The 23,041-nt window shown below is 45.4% G+C and overlaps 1 protein-coding gene across 7 annotated transcripts in view; it reads right to left on the bottom strand.

Annotated features, from left to right (window-relative positions):
• Window positions 1-18,474: 18,474 nt before the first annotated feature.
• Window positions 18,475-23,041, bottom strand: part of PALM2AKAP2 (PALM2 and AKAP2 fusion) — a 469,405-nt gene continuing 464,838 nt past the window's right edge. For 4 of the 7 annotated variants that reach the window (XM_014596350.3, XM_019490694.2, XM_014596349.3 and 1 more), the window contains exon 4: window positions 18,639-22,395. In XM_014596350.3, coding sequence (XP_014451836.1) covers window positions 22,303-22,395 — 93 coding nt within the window. In that variant the 3' untranslated portion in view covers window positions 18,639-22,302. Of the gene's footprint in view, window positions 22,396-23,041 lie in introns of all 7 variants that reach the window. The other 3 variants (XM_059724612.1, XM_019490693.2, XM_014596351.3) reach the window with 2 other exon arrangements.

Below are 23,041 nucleotides of genomic sequence, written 5' to 3'. Positions count from 1 at the left end.
TGAGCGTTAAAGCGAAACCGCGATAAGTGAAACCGCATTAAGCGGGGGTTGCCTGTAGAGTCTTTTCTTCTGTGCAAGAGAAGCAGATGCTCAACTAGTAATTCTCAAACAGGGAGCCATGGCACCATGAGGTGCCTTGAGATCCTTTTAAGGGTGATGCAGGGTGCCATGAAATATTAGCACTGTGAGATGTACAAACACCTCCACATGATTCACAAGATAAACCCAGGGATTTTAAATAGGAATCCATAGAGTCCAAAACGTTTTGATCTGTAGGGGGTCTTTCTCAGCACTGTGCAACAGAAGAACTGCTCTATTACTTTCCCATAGTCAAAAAATGAGTGAAAACTAAGAGCTGGCATTAGACTCAGGGGGTGCCTTGTATCTAACAAACTTAAGAACAATTGCACTGAATTAGGGATTCATGACCATTTCAGACTTGGAAAATACCAGCTCTTGGAAAATGCCAGCTCTTATTTTTCACTCAGATTTTGACAAGAGAAAAATAATACAGTAATTTTTTGGTGCAGAAAACTCAGAAGGACCACAACAGATCAGAATGTTTTTTAACACTATGAATTTCTATTTGAAATTTCTGGGCTTATCTTGTGAATCATGTTTGCACACCTACCAGTGCTAACATTGAGTGGCACTCCACAGCATCCTTGAAAGGATCTTAAGCCACCCCAGGGTGTGTGGCACTCTGGTTGAGAATCAGCGCACGAGCCTGGCACTTGCATGTAATTTGTTCGTACTACTAAAAGTTACTGTTTAAAAGAAAGAATAATGAAAAAAATGGAGGAAAGACCAAAACAGAAGAGCCACTGAGATTTGAAGCAGAAGACAAAGACACAACCTTGAAAATCTGGGCCCGACCATGTTCTTTCTAGGCCTTTCTCCTGAAAGCAAATTAGAGCTGTTGTAGTGTGAGTAGATGCCCTCTTTCCTTCTCATTTCCTTAGTTCAGCCCTGTTTAATTGCCATGGAAGATCTCTGCCTCCTACGTGGAATGCCTGGGGAATGAAACTCTGATGCAAGTTTCTTCACATCATTGTGAGTCTCAGAACTCCACCTTTATCCTTGGAGATCCCAACAGAGTTGCTGGGAGGACTCGCTACGCATACGTAACTAACGCTTATTAATGCTCATAAATGCGTTGATAATTTGGCATGAAAGGAATCGAGTGCCATTTGCAAGGATTGTGTCACTGCTCACATTGTTAGCATATGCCGCACTCCTCCTTGAACACTGTCTTTAAATTACCCTTTCATTACAGCGGGAAGATTTGCCCACCCTGATTTTGGGAAGGTAGTATTTCTTTAGCGGTTGTTGCAAATAAGCTCTGGGCTCCAACATTCTTAGATGTGACTAGCCCCCACCTCACGGGATTATACATACCCTGAACTCTGACCCTAAGTGAGATAGAAGGCAGATAGATGGAGGCTAGTCTATAAGGTGTAAATCTAGCTACACACACACACCCACCCCCCTCCTCAAAAGTTTTCATAAGCTGAGGCTCTGAGATGGATCCATAATGTAGGGGCTCCTCCTGGGCCCAATCCCTGGAGACGCATTTGGGTGGCAGTGTGGGTCTGGGCCAGGTGGTAGAATGAGTCTGGTGGGTGTGTAGTCGCACATGGATCTATATTTGTGCAGTGCAGAGCCAGGAGCATGCTTTTGCAAGGAGCCAAGGGTGTGTGGTGGTGCAGAGCTCTGACTGGGCAGTGGCACAGAGCCATGTTTGGCCTGACCTCCATGCTGCTGCATGCTCCTGGCTCCTCACAGATGCATGCTCCTAGCTTTGTGCTTCATGGGCATGGCTTCATGCAACCACATACCCCCAGACCCACAGTGCCACACACGCCTGGCACCTCTGGCCAGAGCACCACCACATGGAGGCGAGTTTATGTAGCCACACAAGCCTGGCTTCAGGCCACTGCCTGGTGGCACAGAGCTCTGGCCAGTTCATGTTGTCAGAGAGATGCAACACTGTGGAGCTGAGGGACAGTGCACTTCCTGTAGCTCACCAGCATCTGGCCTGTGGGCTGTATATTTGACGCTTCTTGTCTATAAGGTGCAAAGCTACCCTGACTTCAGACTAACGATATCTCCCTAAAAGAAATCTCAAGGATGAGTTTTTCATAGTGCTTTACATTAGTGGGCTAGCACCCCATCCTACCTATTTCACAACTGATGTGGAAGCCCCAAGCTCCCAAAGTAACAGCCTCTCACTTCCTCACGGTATTTTCCAAACATAGTTCTCCCATTTTAATCCTTGCCTGCTGCAGGCCCCCAAACCACCTTTTTAGAAACTGGCCAGCATAGACAAATAAATGCACCTGCCACCTGAAACCTTTGCAGTTCAAATCCCTGGCTGTACCTGGCTGTCTTCTAAAACAGCACAGAGCTGACAAGAGCTACTCAGGAGCAAAGGTCAGTAGTTTCTGGGAACCTGAACACAGGAAGTGCTTGAGAAACCTAGGGGATAGGACATTTGACAGCTAGATCAGCATGAAAGGCATCTGGCACCTGGTACAGAACAGCAAGGATGAAAGTGCCTCTCAGAGTGGCTCAGTGACAAAATGAACTCACTCAGAACAATGGTTATAAAGAGGAAAGGAAGAATAACTCAGTTGCATTTGCAGGCAGAATTAATCCGACTTTATATACATAGCACTAGAACCCTAAGAAGTTCCTGACTGCCACTGAAATGAAAAGGAGTTAGGTGCCAACATAGGAGTTAGGAGCCTAAATACTTCGCCAGTCTGAGCCGCAGTGCCTACATAAGAATGTGATGGCAACATTAGTGCAGTACAGGCAAAGTTGGCAACTGTCAATCCTCTGGATTGTGGTGTATGTGTAAGAGTGCCTGGGTGCCTGATGAATCCATTTGTATGGAGTCCTGTGACCATCACACCAAGACCTTCAATGAATACTATACAGGGCACTTGTCATGTTCAAAGCCATTTCCAAGCACTATTGAATTCAGGGTTGTCCAACTTCTGGGAGCAGGGGGTGGAACATACCATATGCCGTATGGTGTGCAGACCCCTGGATCCTCCTCCAGCTGTGTTGGTAGCCTAGCTCTCCTCCCCCCGTGCACAGTGTGAGCAGCATGACCTTCCTTTTGGCTGCATACATAGCATGGGCAACCCAACCCCCCCCCAACCTCCCCCCCACCCTTGCCACATGGGCAGGCTACTTTGCCAACCACGCAGCATGCACAGAGCCCTCTTGCTGCCCCATTCCCCAGGAGAGGAGGCAAGAACTGGTAGTGGGTGATGGGAAGGAGAGTTTGGAGACCCTGGCTGCCACAGCAAGGGAAGCCATGGTGGCAGGGGGTGGATGGACAGAATCCCAGGGAGACCACATGTTAACCCCTTATGGGCTGGATGTAACTGACGAGCTGACAGCTGGACACCCCGAATATAATTAACTCCTATGAAAAAAAACCCCAACATCCTGATAAGCAATATTATTCCCAATCTGTTTACCAGGAAGACTGAACCAGGCAAGTTACATGACTTGGCTAAGGCCAGAAAGCAAATCCATGTCAGCATCAGGATTACAACTCAGGACTGTGCTGGACTACAGGTTTTATTGTGATATTTGTTAACTGTACAGTATTCTTGTTGTTATAATATTGTGCGACTTGGCTTGCCTCGGTGTGTGCACAGGGAAGGAAGGGTTAAGTGATTGGGCTGGCTACATGCAGGAGACAAGATGGACATTTAGTATCAAATGGCTTTGTAGACCTATCAGCAAAGGTGAGATGCCCAATACTTAGGAGGTGCCCAGAGGAGATAAACATGACAATGGGAGAGCAGGCTGGAAAAAACAGTCAGCTTGGCAGCTCCTGGCCAGAAGAGTCTGAGGGGACAGAAATGGAGGAGCTTTGGGAAGCTTGAGAGACTGGAAAGGAAACAGCTGACTATCTTTGTGATTGCTCAGGGCTGTGAGGGGTGGGTTGGGGACAGAGGGACTCCTGCTTAACCCCTTTGGAGTGTGGGGAGAGGAGAATCTCTGGCTGGGAGACCTCGTACTGAAGAGACTCTGCTGTGCTACTTGGAAGCATGGGTTGCACTGGGTTGCCTCCAAGTGGAGTCAAGTCTACTCTCAGGAATGGAACTGGATGCTCACGCTGCTAGTCAGGGCCATGAAGAACTAGGGAAGGTGAGAGACCAGAAGGGCAAGATCTCAGAGTGTGAAGGGCCCTGGCCTCCCCCTTGCTTGCTTCAGGGGTCTCTCTCAGAGACCAAAGCCATGGTGGTCCCAAGCAAGCACCCCCTGAAGGACACTCCATGACAGATGCAGCAGAGGTGATGACTTGACCCTAAGTCATTGAATGGAAGACTTGGGTCTGGTTTGTGGGGAGGTTGATACATAGGGGAGCGGGGCAGGATTCCTTTCAGGATGCTACGGTTTAGTTTTGGTTACTGGTTGTCCTTGAGGACTCCAAGAACTAACTTGTCTTGGGAATGGACTTGCACTGGGAAAAGTCGTTTGCCTGACAGAAGCACACAGGAGCTCTGGCCATGAGCCAGAACTCATTGTCTTAAAGACTGAAGAGTCAGAAAGATGGTCCCTGTCTGAACAGTCAATAAGTCAAAGTCTCCCTTGGATGAGAAAAAAACTATAATTTTCAAAACACTGATAATGAACCTTGAAAAATATTTTTCTTGTAGATACATTTGGTAATGGTGAACTTAGAAGTTACAAGTCAGAAGGAAAGGGTGGCTCCTTGCTGTCATAGACAGGTAACATCACATGAATTTGTGTGCGCTGGGTCTGACCCCGGGTCGCTTACGTCGCTCTGCGCGCGGTCTGTGGCCAGCAGCCCGGGCAGGCCGGGTCGGAGAGGGTGGGCGCCGAGCTAGAATTAGGCACAGACACGTAACGGTTGATTTTAAGATTATTTTACTTATACCGAGATGGTCGTGGTGTAGGCTGAGAACTTGCTTGAGTTGCGGTTACAACAAAAAACACGAACACACGTGGAGGTTGCAAGGCTCCACGCAGACAGAACACGACAAACTCCGGATGTCCAGGACAAGCGCGCATTAAACTCGTCGTTACGTCCTATAATAGGCTCCGTTCGAGGACGGGAAGAGGTGGGCGGTGGATCAGGCCGCCAAACTCCTCTGAGCGACACACAGGGTTTCTATTACCCTGCCGCGCACACCCAGAGTCCCCACGAGATGGATGCGGAGTCCTCTTCGGCTTGGGCGGAAACTGCTCAAGCCTCTTATACGGCTAGCAGGCCAATCGCTAGTCGCCACGTGTGAATAATTTAGAACTAGCCAATTGCGGGGCACAAATTTGCATACAACGAGCGGGAAATCTTTGCACCGTGCATTTCTGTGCTGCAAAGAGAAAATGCATCCTACAAAAGCAGCTGCAAAAGTGGCGGGAAAACTTCTTTGCATGCGGGTTCTCTGCGCAGCAGAACTCCTCCGTACAACGAAGTTGTATACCCACGGGGATAATTCTTAGTGCCAAAGCACGCACAAAAAAAATCAGACCTTTGGGTCATGACAGAATTCACTTTCTCTTCTGTTTGCTTTTATATTTAGAGACAGGGTCTGAGAAGTGAAGTGAAATTTGGTTCTAGACTGTCTCTACAGGGCACCTTCTTGAGTGCTGTTCTCCTTCTAGGTAGCTAGAGTTCTTTCTTCCTCACAGACATTTCACCCAAAAGCATTTCTTAGAGAAACAGGCCTAGAATGGTGGTGTTTACCTGTTGTCCCTTGCACAGAATGGTGGTCTGGTGCTCTCTAAGAGACAATCAGATCTCGTGTTAGCCAAGCTGCTCACCAGTTAGTTGAGGGAAAGAGAACATGGGACAGTCCCCTCTGTGGTCCCATTTCATCAGGGAATGTTTCCAGCATCATCAATGGGTTGGAGACTAGAAATAGGGTCATAGACTCATGGAGCATCATAGAGAAGTAGGCCTGGAAGGGACCTCCATAGGTCAACCTGTCCAATCCTCTGCCTGAGGTAGGATCACCCCCATCCAAAGCATCCTATACAAATCCATTAGAGAGGGTCTGTAGCCAAACATCTCTAGGAGGTCAGATTAAATTCTTTTCAGGTCAGTGGTGACTGTTGGGATCACTGGCTGGTGGTAGGCTACCACTGCAGAATTGGCTATGGGATGCAGGAAAAATTTCATTTACCAAAAAACAGGGTCACAATCTGGTCTTTTCGGGCAATTGTATCAAAGAATCTGGGGATTGCCCAACCCTCTTCACCTTTCAGAGTTAGAACTATAGAAGGCAGCTTCAACTGTCTGTAGATAAAATTGTCACAACCCAAGGGTGTGATTTTTGTTTGTGTGCGCTTCGGCACTGCTAAATTATTTCCCGCCACTCGGAGCTTTCTTTGCAGGGTGCATTTCTTAGTTGCAAAAGGAGAAATGCACGGTGCAAGGAGTTCCCGCCATTTGCATGCAAATTTGTGTCCCACTATTGGCCAGTTCTAAATTATTCCCACGTGGCGGCTAGCGATTGGCTTGCTAGTCGTATAAGAAGCTTGAGCAGTTTCTGCCCAAGTTGGAGAACTCTGAGGAGAACCCCGCAAGGGAGGACTCCACAACCATCTGGAGGAGGAGAACTTCACATCTCGTGAAGATCTCTAAGCGCTGTGGAGCCTAACGGACCCAGCGCACGCTATAGGGGTCTGATCAACCTCTGGCCTCTCCCCATCGCTGAACAATCCCTCGATGAACCCCTTCCCTGCGCGCAAGTTCCACGGAGCCTAGCAAACTTCGTGTGAGTGTATCCAGAGCTCTCTGCTTCGAGTTATTTTCTTCGGTTGATGCGACGGGCTCGCGTGTTTAGAGCCTTCAACCGGATTGGGCTAGAGGTTCGCGTGGAAGGAACTCTTGTCTGCCTCTCTTCTTTTCTGTCTGTAACCGCAACTCAAGCAAGTTTTCCTGCCTGCACCGCGACCATCTTTGGTGTAAGTAAAATAATCTTTAATCAACCGCTAAGCGTCCATGCCTAATTCTAGCGCGCCGCCTGCCTTCCCCGACCCGGCGTGTCCGGGCTGCTGGCCACAGCCCACTGCGTGCCCCCGAGGGCCTCGGACCGCTCCTGGCCCGCACAAAAATAACTACTTTTTTAGGGGCTCTTTCAGTCCTGACCCTATCGGGAGACCATGGTCATTAGTGAAAAAGTCTTAGGAGGAACTCAAGGTAGGGAAGTGCCAGGTTTAAAGCTGTGCATATAGTCCCCTAAATGGGTCATCTAGAGGGGAATGAGATGCATTTGGCTGGTGGATCTCACAGGGATTTGCTAACAGTGGAAGAATGAGGAGAACCAGGAATCTGGAGTCCCGTTCCAGGCTTTGCAGTGGGAGACGTGCACTAGTGGTTACATGTGATTTGCCTCACCCCTCTGTGTGCAACTCTCTCCAACCCGTTCCTGTTTAAGTTTCATCCCTCCCCTATACACAGTTCATCACCCAAGTCCCATTCTCCTTACCTCCCCTGGCCCAGGCCCCACTCTTTAAGCCTCTCAGCCCAATCACAGTTACCCTGACTAGCCAGACCTACTCCCTCCTTGTCTGTGGCTTCCTCATTCTCAGTCTCTCCAGCTTCACATGCCCAGTCTGCTGCTCAGACAGGCCCAGTTTCATGATCTGGGTCCTCAACCAGCCTGTCTCTCTCCCCTGCCTCTGCCTCATTTTCTTTTCTGTCAGTCCCACTTCCAGTCCCACCCATCCTTCCCAGGTTCTGGGGGTGGATCCAGAGAGGGTACAGTGGGGCGGTCTCAAATCCTTTCAGACCATGCTGTGAGAGCAGCAGACAGAGACTTTTTTAAGTCCCCAAATCAGATAAGATTTCCCCCTTCCTCCAGGCTCAGTGGCACGTTTCCATGTCTCTCCTCTCCTCCCATTCCCTCCTCCCCAACCCACTCCTGCCAATGTACCCACTGCCTCTCAGTGCTCCAGGGATGGGGAGAAATCCAGAGCTGCTCCAGCCAGGCTGTGTGGGGAGCTGGGCTCAGCCCAGGACAGCAGCAGCAGTAGAAGTGGGTTGGTTTCTCCTCCCTGCCTGCTCCCCTGGGGTGTAACCCACCAGCCCAGGAGCAGACTCAGGGAGGGGGAACCCACCCACCTCTGGTGCCGCTACTGCTCCTGTTGTCCTTGGCAGCAATGCATTGCACAGCAGCCTGCACGGTGGCAGCAGCAGGCATGGAAGGGGTGAATGGGAGGAATGGTGCCACTAAGCATGGAGGGGATGAGAGGGGTGCCAAGAACATGGCAGGGGGAGATTCTTACCTGGATCAGGGAATTAAATAGGTCTCCATCTGCTGCTCTTGCTGCATGGTCTGCCCATCTTGGTGGGGGAGGAAGCTGCACGGGAGGAAGGGTGCACCTGCCCATGTGGGTTCCTCATCTAATCTGTCTCCTTCTCTCTGCTCTTGCCCCCCCCCCCCCCAACCCTTCCATTTCTCCGTTCTGGCTCCTTAATTCTCTCCAAACATCCTCACTCCTTTTCAGATTTGTCCTTCTCACCCTGCTCCCATTCCCATCCATTTCCAGCTGGTTTCTAGTCCCCCTGCTTCTCTCCTCTGCTCCTAACCAACCCTCCCCTGTTCCCTTCCTCCTCCATCTCTGTTCCTCCCCATTCTAAGCTCCTGCAACTGCCTCTGACCTTGTCCTTCTCCTCACCTTCTGCATCCCAGCATGGCTGCTTGCTCCTCCTCCTCCTCCTTCCTGATGATTGGGTTACTGAGAGAACAAGAGAAACAGGCTCCCTGCCTTATGCAAATAGGATTTTTCAAATAAAAGTTTCTATAGAGCATGTGCAAACCTTTTTCCTCAAAAGCTTGTAATATGACCCAATTTAGGCATAGTTCATGGGGACATCAAAAAGCGTGTCTCTGATACAAATGCTACTTCCTCAGCCAAATTTCAAATTCCGGCACCAAAGCATTAGAGCTTTCCAAAATAATTATTATAGTTATTTAAACCTGGCTAAATAGCATATTTTCGCAGCACATTCTCAGAAATGGCAGAACTGTTTTGACTGAAACTTAAAAAATATCAACCTTAGATAGAGACCCAGAATAGCAAATTTCAGCTCACAGTATTAAATATGGCAATATTGCAAGCATCTGTTCTTATAATGGAAAATGTTGCACAAAGGAATCAAAGGTCTATACAAGCCTAATGGCCCAGCATAGTCCTTCTGTAGCCAGTGACTTTTTAAAAATATATTTCATGTTCCAGGACAAATTAGCCAAATCAGTTCCAAAGCATATCAATTGAGGAGAACTCAATCGTTCTAAACACCATGTATGGTGCTGCAACTGGCGAGCATCCTCCATCCCAGATCTATCACCCTGGGACTTCAGATACTCCCAAATACACTGGCAGGTATCCAACATGCAGGCCCAAGCTTAGAGGTCTTGGGGTTCGGATGATCCCCAGATACTACAGGCAAGCATCCTCCATCTCTGATGCTTTAGTCCAGGACTTCAGCTACTCCCTATACTCAATCTTAGCCCACACATGTAAGGAAGCAAATGTGGCTACTATTACATCCAGCTGCCTTTGGCTCCATGCCAGAATGACTAGGTACCATTTTACAGCTAGCTTGAGCAAGGGAAGCCTTCAGCAACAGTTTAGAGATCAGGACTTGAACTCATGCCTCCGCCACCACAGCCCTTACTACTATCAGGCCTCTTTGTATCTGTAGGTTTCTTCAAACAACAACTTGGGAAATTCTACAGTCTTTAGATCCCATTAATTCCTAATGAGTTCAATGGCAGGGTAGAGGTTTACCATGATCCTTACTTTTAGTTACATTTTCCCCTTCAAGACAGAAGGTCCATTAAACAGAGACCATACTTAAAGATAAACTGATGCAGTGCAGCTCCTTGATGACACCCTTCTCCAGAGCTCTCTGGCTGAACTGCACCTTCAAAAAGATGGAGAGCTACATTGCAAGAGGATGCTCCTGGTGGTGCTGGTTACATGTTGAGAAGTGGATGTACCTTATATGTGAAGGAAATAGAAAGATGGGGTTGTAACAGGGGCAGCACCTAACAAGTGGTAAAAAAACTGGAGTGTCAAAAAGCTATGGCCTGTGGGCTGTATTTAGCCCGTGGAGCCCACAGGGCTCCTGGAAGAGCCAGGAATTTGGTAGTGGGGCAAGCCGGGTTAGGGCCTGTCATGTCATTGGGAATCAATGGTTGTGTTAATTCCCATGCTGTCATTGCTGCTTACCCTGCTGGGGCAAGTTCTAGGCCAGTCAAGTTTGACACTAGAGGTATAAAAGCAGTATATACTGTGTATAAATATATGTAAACTAGCATAAAAGCAGTATAAAAATAGGGATCACAAACGCATTCTTATGACCCTAACACTCCTTGGTCTCCTTGATATAACCTTACTTTTTTCACTCCCCTCCCCGCAACTCTTGGCAGGAAAATCGTATGTCAGCAACTGAGTGTAACTCTTTTATGTCACCAGTAGGTCTGGGCCAATACAGCTGGTTCAGTTTTCAGAGCTGCCTTCTTGTGATTTTTTTTCTTCAGTTCCCACTGGTACCCTAATGCTGCAGCTGCTTTGTGTGCATATGAGACCAAAAAGGACTTTATTAAGAGTTGGATTTTGATTGGCATCTTTAGCTGAGTCATCAGACCTTACTGCTTCATTGCCACATATTTCTAGGCACCCTCAGGACACTGATTTATATGGCAGTGCATTTCAGATACAGTTTTGAGATGGGTACCAGGGGTGGCCAACCTGTGGCTCTGGAGCCACGTGTGGCTCTTCAGAAGTTAATATGCGTCTCTTTGAATCTTTGCACAAGCACACGGTGACCACTTGGAAGGTGGTCACCGTGTGTTTGTGCAAAGATTCAAAGAGACGCATATTAACTTCTGAAGAGCCACATGTGGCTCCGGAGCTGCAGGTTGGCCACCCTAGGCTTAACAGCCAGTCTCTATGTTCATCCACTTCCTGGGATGTTTCCTTGGGAGTAAAACACCTCATTCTGCATTATTCAGTTTTCTCTCTAGATGTCACTGTTACTACATGGAAATCCATGTTTGAGTCACTAAATTCCAAGCATCTTGCAGGCCAAAGCAGCATTTGAGCAATTCCATTTTTTTTCTCTCATTGATTTTTCTGCCTTATCAGTCACTCTGTTATGTATTTCCCTACAAGAAGGGGGCCAAAAGGGCTGGAGCTGACCAAAGGCATGACACTGTTCCACACCACAGCAGCTCCTTCTTGCCTCATAGTTCAAAGAGCACTCGATACATTGTGACAGGTGCCCAGATTCCAGAGCAAATGCTTTTCAGTATTCAATATTTATTTTAGCAGGCCCTTTAATGGATGCACATTATGTCACCCCATTTAATACATCACTTCTTGTTCAGGGGTCAATTACAGCAAACACCAAGCCCTGAGGTCCCACTGGAATGGTTTAGGCCATTGCTTCTTCAATCCCTGCTTATTTTTTGTCTTTGACAGCAATTGGGAAGACTAGAATTGCTCCCGTTTAGAGGGAGCAGCTGTTGAGCTGTATCTGGCCATGAATACTCCTGGGGAAAGGTCAGAGCTAGAGCCTGTCTATGAGACACTTTGGACCACAGCTTAAGTCAGCATTTCTCCCAAGCCCCCTTTACTGAAAATAGCACATGCAGAGGACAATGTATCTCCTCTAGGCTTGCTTCCCTTGTGCTATACGGACCCGCTTTCCCCAATCACTCAGATGTGATGATTTTTTTTCCCCTGCCTCCGCCTAGGCTGCCAAATATACCTCCCACCTTTTGCACTGCCTCTCTGTGTGAGGAGACTGGGCCATAGTGGGAAGAGATGCTGTGGGATCTCAGCAGCATGTAGAGTCTCAACCTATCTTTGCTTCTCAGCATTAGAAAACATTGAATAGTGGACTTGGGGGGTTGGTTGCAAAACTGTAAAACTGAAGGAAAAAAGCATTTGATTCAGCTTGACTTGGAAAAAAAAAGTTTGGGGGATTGTTTTGGAGTGGTGGAGGCTGAAGTGGGTAGAACCACAGAAAAGTAGGTCTGGAAGGGACCTTCAGAGGTCATCTAATCCAACCCTGTGCTTGAGGCAGGATCATCTTTATTCAAACCATCCCATACAAATCCTTGTTTAATCTAGTACTAAAATGACACAATTAATCCTACTGCACAATTGAAAAGGCATAGTGCCTTAACCTGCCACAGGTAAAGCAGGGGGACAATGGTGGCCAGTCCTGCTGCTGCAAGTGTTATTAAAATATGCTTGAAAGATCCAGGAAGGGGGCCACGCTCCCACTACAGAGGAAGGCAACCTCCACCCCCTCAAGCCTATACCAATCTGACCATGGGATAAAATTCCTTCCTGATACCAAATATATTGGTCTGACCCTGACCAGAAGGGCAAAACCCTCTAGCCAGATACTTCAGATTTTAGTTTAACCAGCAGCATTGGCATACCTTAGTCAACTAGCACCTAATGCTCCCATGGAAGGTAACACTTGCCCCCCTGCCCTCACCCCAAACACCTGTATCAATAGAAAGGGGAAAAGTTCCTTCTTGGCTCCGTGTGGCAACCAGCAAAGCCCAGAAGCACAGGAAATACTAACATCCTCCACACTGCTGTGTAACCTAGGAATGCCATACGTCACACCCTCTTACTGGACAGCCAGAGTTCCCCTTGCTGTATCCCCACCATAATCTTTTCCCGTCTCCTTTAATCTTCTTTCATAACTAAGCCAGGTGTGGAGCTTTGCTTCATTTTCCTTATGCAGAGTATGGTCATCTTCAATAGCTACCTGCTTTAGACTATAGAGCTCTGCTCATTATCTTTCCCCTATCTGGGTGAGTGGAGTGGGGAGGGGGGAGCGTGGGAATCCTGCGCTTCCAACTAATGCTTTTTACAGAGTCCTCCAGGCACAGCTACTTCTAGAGCATCCCTGACCAATACTTAGCCAACCTTGTCTTGCAAACCTCCAGTGATGGAGATGCCATGTTTTCCCTAGGCAGCCTATTTCACTGCTTCACTGTTGTAACAGTGAAGGTTTTCCTGATATCCACTTGAAAACTACTTTGATGTAACTTGAAGCCATTGGTCTGAGACCTACTCCAGCCAGCTGTACTCCAAGAGATAGCTCTTTCCTCACAAAGTGTCCTCTACTGGTTTCCAATTAGTCTTCAGAACTGGGCAGGTGCCAGGGTACCCGGGGCTGATTGGCATAATTGGAGCCTATTTGAGCCCTGTTAATCTAGGGACAATTTTCAACACAAGATGGCACTAGCCCGTTTTGTGCCAGAGGGTTCTAGCTGATGCTAGAGTTAATTTTTTAATACAGTTGATTTAAAGAGCAGTGTCTAAGTCTGGGTTTAAGATGAGTACCCAGAAGTACCTACAGTTCCCATTAAAAAAAAAAAAAATCCCTTCCATTGATCTTCTTTACTCCCACCCTAGCATATTCAGGAGGTAACACTTCCTGTCTCACTGGGGTGGGGGTGGGGGGGTTGCATAGCTGTGAAGCTATGAAATGTGGTTATGAAATCTGAAGCATGCACACATACCATGTCATTCTGCTGCTGTTTCAGGACTGCCCTGAGACACCAGCCCCCCCAGAAGCCTATGGTTAGACAGTTGTAAGTGGATGGCTCTGCCCCTGGAGGAGAATACCCTAATGACATGTCTGCTTTGTGTGCATGTGAGAGGGAACAGAAGAGTTGCATTTTGATTGGCTCCTTTGGCGTATTCATCAGACCTTACTGCTTTGTTGCCGCTTGTTTCTTAGCATCCTCAAAACAACCATTTATATGGAAGTGCAACACTAGGCATGGGAAAGGGAAGAAGCTCTTGCTGGAGCCAAGGCCTTAGTGGGATGGGGTGAAACTTCCTGGTAACTTCCTCTGGGGCCTAGGATGCAAGGGGTGGAAAATTTGTTGGCATTTAGGACTTTGGTGAGGAGCTCTCTGCCCCCTCAGCAGCATTTTACACAAATGCATATACCAAATTTGATCTCACTTGAATTTTCTAACAGGAGTTCCCTCAGCAGGGGCCAAAATTGCCTTTCTTCGATCCCGTCTACAGAGCTTCTACTGGGACAGCTATGCTGGTGTGGCTTTGCTGGCAGAGCCCCAGCATGGCAAAGTGGCATATTACCACAGAAGCAGTTTTTCTGCTCTAAAGTTAAACATGGATCCAAAGGACATACGCTTGGATTAATATAAAAACTCCTGCTGCATCATAGGCCCTTGCAAGATGTGCAGGTAAAGATGCAATGGCAGCTGATGCGCAATCCACACAGTTGCGCTTCCTGTCATGCCATGCGCGCATGGTAGGAAGCATGATTGGGGATCGTGTATCTGATGCTATCACACTTAACTGCTGGTGTAGCAAGCTCCCACAGCTGGGAGCCCTGTTAGCCCTCTCACAAGGCTACCTGTTCAATTAATGGCGTTCTAGGAATCAGCCACAAGTTATTTCACATTTTGTGTGGAATAACCTTGTGGTTTATTCCTTGTTTTGTCAAACTTTTGATTGATTAATTGAACGTACGGGCAGATCACAGTTTAAGATGCAATTAACTGGTTAATCACTTTTTAAGTGTAACATGTAGCAGGGGCTATAGTTGTGTCTGCACCAAGAGTTTTGCCAGCACAACCATGTTGCCCAGAAGGGTATGACTTTTCTTCACGTTTGTTGCTGGTGCCAAAATCATGTACTACAGACCAGGCCTCAATCACCTTGGAAGCTGGTGATGCAGTAGTGGCTTCACAACAATCGTAACAGAGACCAAAAGTGTGGGTTGGGAGGTGGGGGAGGGAGTTGTTGGGTTTTTTTTTTTTAATCTCATGCACATTTGGCTCTACTCTGTGACTTGAGGATGAGTAATACCCTTGATATGTCAGGCTCCAGGACTACCATTTGAACACCTTTCACGAGCATTCATTTTACATGAAAATGCTATTCCAGACATTTGGATCCCACATGGAGCTTGGAGCGCCAAACCCCAACTAACAATGGGTTCAGGTCTGAACACCTCCAAATGTTTCTGCCAGTGACATTGATGCTTGAAATTTGGGACTTGAAGGCATCTGGAAACACTGATTTCTCTCCCTGTAAGAAAGAGTAGTAGGCCCTTCCTCAACCAGATTTGTCCCCTTGCTCCCTGTTTGCAGGATAAAGTGAGTGTCTACAGAACTGGAGAGAGGAGAAGAAAGGCTTCTTGCAAAGTTAAAGAGGAAGTGTTTTATGGGTATAACAGGATGTGCTGGGTATAGTAAGGAAGATGTATGGCAGTGATGCTCAAACAGGGTGCTGTAGCACTGAGGGGTGCCGCCAGTTCCTTTGAAGAGTGTTACAAGGTGTGAGCAGATAAAGGCAAGCTCAAGCTTGTCCCTGCCTGGCCAATACCCTCTCCCTGCCCACTGCACAGCCCCTCTGCAAGGAGGTAAGCACTGTAATATATACATTAGTTCTGGAAATTGGGTGCCACTCAATTCCCCCAAAATATGGAGGGGTGCTTTGAGTCCAATGAGGGGTGCCTCGTGTTCAAAAACATTGAGAATCATTGATAGATGGGGTTAGAAGTCATCTGAGATAGGATATACCCAATTGACCTTGTGACTGAGCTTTTTCAGTCTTCATTGAGCTGGCAAAATAACTTTGAAGGAAGAGCAGATATAAATCAGGTTTATGCCCACTGAGGTGCCATTATAAGCTGAGGCATAGACCAAGGCCATTCCTTGGAGATCTCAGGCATTTCAGCAAAGATGTCAAACAACTGAACAGTCTCTGGCGGGAGCAGCAATGGCAGAACAAAGACAACTCCTCTTCACAATCTGTTCAGCTGTTAACGTTATTCATTCATTATAACGACCCAGTGGGCAGCTCTGCAATGTACCAAATATGCCAGTCTCTTTAATGCTTTAATCAAGCTATTCTTTGCAGTGACTAGGGCAGCATCATGTTTTCATGAGCAGATTCTTGGCCTTCCCATCTGCTTTCTCAAATGCTGTCCTGGAAATGACACTACATCAACATTCAGCCGCTGTGGAATTAAAAAAAAATTGCTCTGGAGGAATATTTTATGCTACAAGAAGAAATTTGTGTTCGTCTCGGTGTATTTAGGTCCAGGGTGGATCAACTCATTAATGTAACGGCAGCTCCTTTAACACATATCCAAAATGTGGTACCATGTTCTGAGCTTTGGTTACTACTGAAATTGAATCAGGATTGATACATGCCTATCCCCTCCGGTTTGGATGTAGCCAGTAAAAGTACTCAGCATTCTGCTTCACAGATGTCTTTTGCCCATGGGAACAAAATATCTCGGACCAGCTTCTCAGGATGGGCACACATCTCCAGTTTTAATTATTTATGTTAAGTGAGTCCAACTGTCTCATGCATCTTCATTTCTTTTTGCTGGCCAAACACTTGGATTTCTTACAAAAAGCAGCAGCATCTGAAAAAGTATAAACACTGATTATTAGGAAATAAAACATCCTGAGATGTCCAGATGCTTTAAGAGAGGGACAGAAAATCCAAACTGGTTTGTTTTGTAGGGAAATACTCAACAAGAAGATAGGAGTTTGACTAAATTAATTGGTCAATGGAACTTGATGGCCATCAACCTGGGTGCTGTTGTAGCATGTCAGACTTGAATACATCCGTCATTCAGGAGACACCTATCAGTGCTTTGGGGACACATTTGGTGAACTGAAGCAGCTATTCTTTCCTGAACCAATGTCCTAGCATTGTGTGACAGGTCTTTGACTTCCTGGAAGTGACAACTTTGCAGCAAGACAAAATAGGTCACTTGCAGCCATAAAAGATCCTGTGGCTCTTTTTGCAGACGGAGAAGTAATGGTAGTGATTGGCCAGCACACTAATTAAGTGACTGTCCACTTAGCACCCCTTACATATTTTAGTATATGCAGAAACCCTCACTTCTACAAGTAATGGATGAAGTTAACCTTTAGTATTCCTCCTTAACTGCTTCAGAAGGGTGCTTGAACCTTAGCATATAGTTTGGGCATGTGCTTAGATGACAGGAACTTTTCAGTGTTAAGTGTTTATCATTAAAGTAAACATTAACATAATGGTTGCATAACATACTGAGCCACTGGAACAAACTGCCATCATGTTTTTGATTTTACATAGGACTTCAGGCTTTCCCACTGCAGACTTTAAATGGGAACCGGTTTCCTATTTGGACTGTCTGCGAGGAATTTGCTTTGCCATGATGGAGTATTTAGCATGTCTCCACTGACATAATGCAAAGATGCTCAGGAAGGGAGGGGTAGGGAGAATATTTTTCCCTTAACTATGTAATGAAAAGCTGATGTCATGGTATTGTTTTAGCTTGTATAACTACCCCTACTGGCACTGATCTTGAGAATATCTGGTCCCTTTTTACATCCCGTCACTGTGGTTGACTAATGTGACAGGAAATCTGTAGGAATTTTGGACATTGTGTATACAAGTGAAAAGAGCAGAATATATTGGAAAGACGTCAGCAGCAGCACCTATTCAGAAGTACTTAAAATCAAGTGGTCACATTTGGTCCCTGTCCAACTTCAACTGCTGTCATTGGGACCTTTCTCCTTACTTCATTGGGAGCTGGATAAGGTTTGTCACTAAATGTGCAATCCAGTATTTTTTCTAAATGCATTTGGCCAGATCCTTGACTGATATAAATTGAGAAAGCTCCAGTGAAGTCAAGGTGCTAAGTGATTTACAGCAGCAAAGAATCTGGCTCACAGCCTTGAATGTGGGGTGCCTGTAGACACGCAAGGATGCTGCTCCAGTGCACTGTAATTAGAGTGCGTTGGAGCAGACTCAACTGAGTCTACTGAAGCATGCTAATTAGTGCACTCCAGCAGCCTCCACGTCTCGTATATCAGCATCCCCACACTTCAAAATGGCGGCAGGGGTGCTTTAACTAAAGCCTGTCGAACAAGCTTTAGTTGAAGTGCCCCCACCACCATTTTGAAGCATAAGATTGCTGATACATAAGATGCTGTGGGAGCTTTAGAGTGGCTCTCGGAGCTGCTCTAATTAAAGCACTCCTCACCCCCGCACTTCTGGAGCACATGTAAAGATACCCTTGGTGTTTACCCCTAAGAAACAGACTCTCTAGGTGGCTGGGTGCCTATAGGTATTGTTAAGCTCAGCAGAACAAACTTGAATATTTCTGCCAGTAGGAGAGCTACAGTTTATTTGGGGTCCAATTTACCATTATGTTAACAAGTTACATGCCTAGTGTTTCATCTGCCATGATGTCCTTCCAAGACTGAAGTTCCCAGGCCACACAGTAATTAACGGTCACAGCATGACGGGTTAATCAAGAAGACACTTTCATAGGCCTCTTACTATTTGTAACTGATTTCAATCCAAGAAATGTCAGACTTTCCTCTTACCTAGATGGAAATCAGGCTACTGCAAGGAAACATGGGAAGGAAACACTAAGGATGATATTTCAGATATGATTCAGCATCGATCTTTAGTTTATTGGTTATGGTGATACTGTGAGAGCATTTCTGTATTCCTGCTGATACCCAGCTCTAATCTTACTACTCACGTCAATCTGGGGTAGTCATTTGCAATCCTACTCAAAGGCTCTGCAAGGACTTTGAGGAACACTCCCCCCCTTTTTATAGAAACACAGCACAGGTTTCTGTTTTAATGAGAAAATAATTATATACTTGCATTGTATGCCTCACAGTCACTATAAAACAGAAGCAGGAGAACAACATTGAAGTGGTTAACATATACAGAAAGCCAGGTACTGTATAATTGGTTGACAAATCATGATGAAAGTGCCACCTTCTGGTTGCTAAATAAATCAACTTTTTTGTATTTTCCTTCATATAATCTGGATAAGGAGCAAGAAAAAGCCAAAACTGGCAGCTTTTTGAAAGAATAATAATAATTCCGGAAACCTGCATTGTAACCCACAACCCGAATCACAAAGTCTAATGCTTAACTATTTTTCAAGATAGAAGTTTCAATAAAACAGTCTTTGCTGCAGGAAAGGATTTTATAATTTCTTTTCATGTAGACAAAGTTAACTTTGCAGTAGTGTTCCATTGTTGCATTTTATATAGTTTATACATAGATAAATATGTATGCTGGCATATAGTTATAGACATCAAAGCTTGGTAGCATGCAAATGAAATAACGAAGAGGCAAGTAAACTGCATAGCATTTAAGTTATCATAGCACTGAGCCATGTGCTGCTGACAACAAAAGATTATGTATCCATAATTTCTGGAAGAGAAAACCTTGGTTACTTGAGAATTTAGCTGTACTGAACTGATACATGCAAACATTTTTATTGCACGAGTGGAAAGAAGCAGCACCCCGAGTATAAAGGACTCCCAGATGTCAAAAACAAGTTTTCTTCATAGGAACTTGACTTTAATTTTTGCTACAGAGGGCAGAGGAAGAAACAGGCAAAGGAGGAGGCATCAAGTGGCAAGTAATGTAATGAAAAAGTGACTTCCAGTGCTTCATTTATTTATTATTATAGAAAACATCCTCAGGAAAACAAGAAATGCACTTTTCTTAGAAAGTAATTTAGGGAGCCAAGAACTACTGATAACTCCCTCAGCCCTGGATAACTAACTACTTTGACAGAAGAAGCACATTCATTTAAGAGGGAACAAAAGCTAAGATTCAACCACTGCTCAGAGAAGTTTAGATATACATCCCGTGATGTAAGACAATCTCTCAATAAGCAAATAAGCCATTTTGGATGTATGGCTTGATTCTATAGGTCACTGCTAAGAAAACCCTGCCCAGTGCCCAAGGCTCACTTCTGCTCTTCTTGAGCCCTGAGTTATCCTAAACTCCTATTGTTACTAGTGTGCGAGTCTGAGGAATGTTATGAGGGGCAATGCCTCACCATCAGTTGGGCAACAGACTATAGAGTTTGTGGCATTACTCTTCCTATAGCCTCTTGATAATACTAACACACGCATATAGCTGTGGATCAGAATCTACTATAGATCTTCATGTCCGAATGGTAACTCTATTTGAGTATGCGTACACTCTTGCACACAAAGCAGCACAACTTTCACTCAGTTAAAAAAAAAGATACATGACAACTGCTTAGTCTTGTTCACAGTTACCACCCATTTCAAAAGGGTTTCCTTTTGTTCAAATAGCACTTAGGGAAACAATTCATAGGACGTGTTTAATTGATGCTTATTGTCACTGTGGCTACCATCCCTTTGATAGCATAAAAGGAAAATGTGAGATATACTTAGTGTGCATGAAACCATATGCTGGAAGGAAATATTAAACATTATCATTTGGTTGCAAGCTTTGTGTTCATCTAAGAAAAGCACCAGAGAAATGTTCACAGTATCTAAACTCACGCTACGTGAGCTTACTGTCCCAGAAAATAACACAATAGTGGGTCACAGAACAGTAGGAAAAGCAGAACAAGGGGGTTTGGGGAGTGGCAGCTTCTTGGCTGATTTAAAAAGCAATCAAAAGAATCATTTTATGTTTATAAAAATGATACATCTATATATAGAGAACTTGGGAAGGTTTTTTGTCCCATAAACTTGGTAATTTCTAGTCCAGAAATTATGGTTCCCATAGTAAAATACTCTTATTGTATTGCTTTGCATGAAAAGAAAGAGTAAACCTTGCAGCCTCTAGACTACATCTGAATACAAAGCACAAGAATAAATACCACATTTCTTTCCTAAATGTCAGATTACAAAACTGCTCAATACTTTGCAATTGTGACTCATGCAAATACTATGTTGGGTCAAATTTTAATATTACAAATACTGCATCAACTCAGTGCCTTTTTATATCCCTTTTCATAAAAAAGAAATTCTCACTCACCCCTATAGCTGGCAAACAGCTTTGGAGAAAATAATCTGTACACCCACTTTTCTTGATCATTCTCGTAGTTCAGCCGCACACACACACACACACACACGCGTGCACGCACACAACCAGACACACAACAATCCTTTGTCACCAATTCCAAGCCTACGCATTAACTAAAGGTTCTATATTTTGCCTTTAGCTCTGAAAACACTGGTTGAACAGCAAAAATAATCCTTTATTTTTCATTACTTGTGTGTGTTCCCTCCCTCTCTCTCTCTCCCTCACTCCCTATTACCTTCTTCACCTTTTTGTTTCCTGGAAATGTAAATGGTTCCCATAGCATTCTACATTAACTCCTAGGCCTTCCATATTGTATAAATATAGTTAAAGACACAACTATTTTTGCTCTTTGCTTCAAACCTCTTTCTGTGCTAGAGACTGGCTTGACTCAGTTATTGCCTTGGTAAAAAGTAAATGTCATTTTGTGTGTGTGTGCATTCCTCCTTATATTTCTACCTCAAATTAATCGGTCTTTAATCAGATTTTGCACATATGGCCCTGCCCCCTTATCACAAAATCACTGTCACCCGCTAAAAACATTACATTTAGAAACAGTTATGTAAATATGCTCTGAGAAACTGGAGCAGTCACTATTGCAAGCACACAGGGTCCTACACCTAAGGTAATCCATTTGGCTGTGCTTTGACCTTTAGTTCTCTCCTAAACTATGACAGATTGTGTTTGCGACAGAAAGGGATATTTTATTAGGTATGCAGATTGCAAAAATATGGATTGTACCTTTGCAATAACAGCATCCTTTTTTAAATTTTATAAATGATAAATTAAGAGAAAAGGAAAAGAAACCTTCAAACCACAAAAATAAGAGGAAAAAAAAGATTCTTTGTATCTTATGGCTGTCTAAAGTACACCAAAGTAATGTCAATGTCTTTAATGCAGCAGGGGGGTGATGAGGAAGAATGCAGATAAGTCTGCAGGAAGATGGATGACAGGTAGGTGATGCTACCATGAGGCACCCTCTTGTGGCAGGTCTGTAGAGGCCAAAATCTCTCAGTGTTGCAAAGCAGGGCAGGGAATTCAGTTAGAAGGAAGCAAGTGTGTTTGCCCTGCTCTGAGTTTTGCCCACTCGTTTCATCTCCAGGCTGACCTATTGCAATGGGCCTCTGTCAATGGTGATGACATCCTCATTCTTCCTTGGAAGGTTCCACGCCTAGCATCCTTTGAAATGGTTTGTCCTTTCTGGGGTGTTGTATTTGGTGAGTGGGTTTGCCTGTTTGTTCAGGGTGCCTGGAAATGGATCATTTCTGTTTCCAGGCGCATTACTGAGTCTGTCCTATCTTTAATAAATATTGAATTAAAATACTGCTGCTTTTTAGTTGATTTGATTGATTTTTTTTTTTTTTTGGTTTCTCCATCCCAACCCGCCTTCATGTTGCACAGGGATTATTCATTTTCTTCTCTGTTGGCATATATTCCAGCCTCCCAACGAAGTGCTAGGGCGCTCTTCCTGCGATTCACCCTGGTAGCCTCAAGGACCTGGAAAGGAAACAAAAATACCATTTTGTTTATTTGCCCTTCTCTGATGCTCCCTGTTGTTCATCCCATCTCCTTTGCAGGAACTTGCACATACACACAAAGCTGGACTATGGAACCCTTATGCACAGAGGCAGGCACTGTTGTACTACTCCTGTAATTAAGCAGATGCTAGGGTTAAAATAAGGATTACACAATCAAACCTGTATATACAGCAGCATTAACTTAGGTCTAAATCTGCAGGCCTGAGTGAAGATGCTACATCTTCCAGAGGAGGGCCACTCGCATGGTCAAGGGGCAGCAGGGCAGGCGCTATGTGGAGAGGCTAAAGGGCCTGAACCTATTCAGCCTCCACAAGAGAAGGCTGAGAGGGGATCTGGTGGCCGTTTACAAATTCACCAGGGGGGACCAGCGGGAATTGGGGGAGGCTCTGTTCCCCCGGGCACCACCCAGGGTTACTAGGAACAACGGCCACAAATTGTTAGAGAGATGGTTCAGGCTGGACATCAGGCGACATTACTTTACAGTCAGAGCTGCCAGGCTCTGGAATGGGCTCCCAAGGGAGGTGGTGCTCTCTCCTACCTTGACGGTCTTCAAGAGGAGGCTGGACAGATATTTGGCTGGGGTGATATGATCCCAACACCCATTC

Source organism: Alligator mississippiensis, chromosome 3 (assembly GCF_030867095.1).
Source record: "Alligator mississippiensis isolate rAllMis1 chromosome 3, rAllMis1, whole genome shotgun sequence".
Taxonomy (NCBI): Eukaryota; Metazoa; Chordata; order Crocodylia; family Alligatoridae; genus Alligator; species Alligator mississippiensis.
The sequence above is the reverse complement of the archived record's forward strand: the minus strand, read 5'-3'. Positions and strand labels throughout refer to the sequence as shown.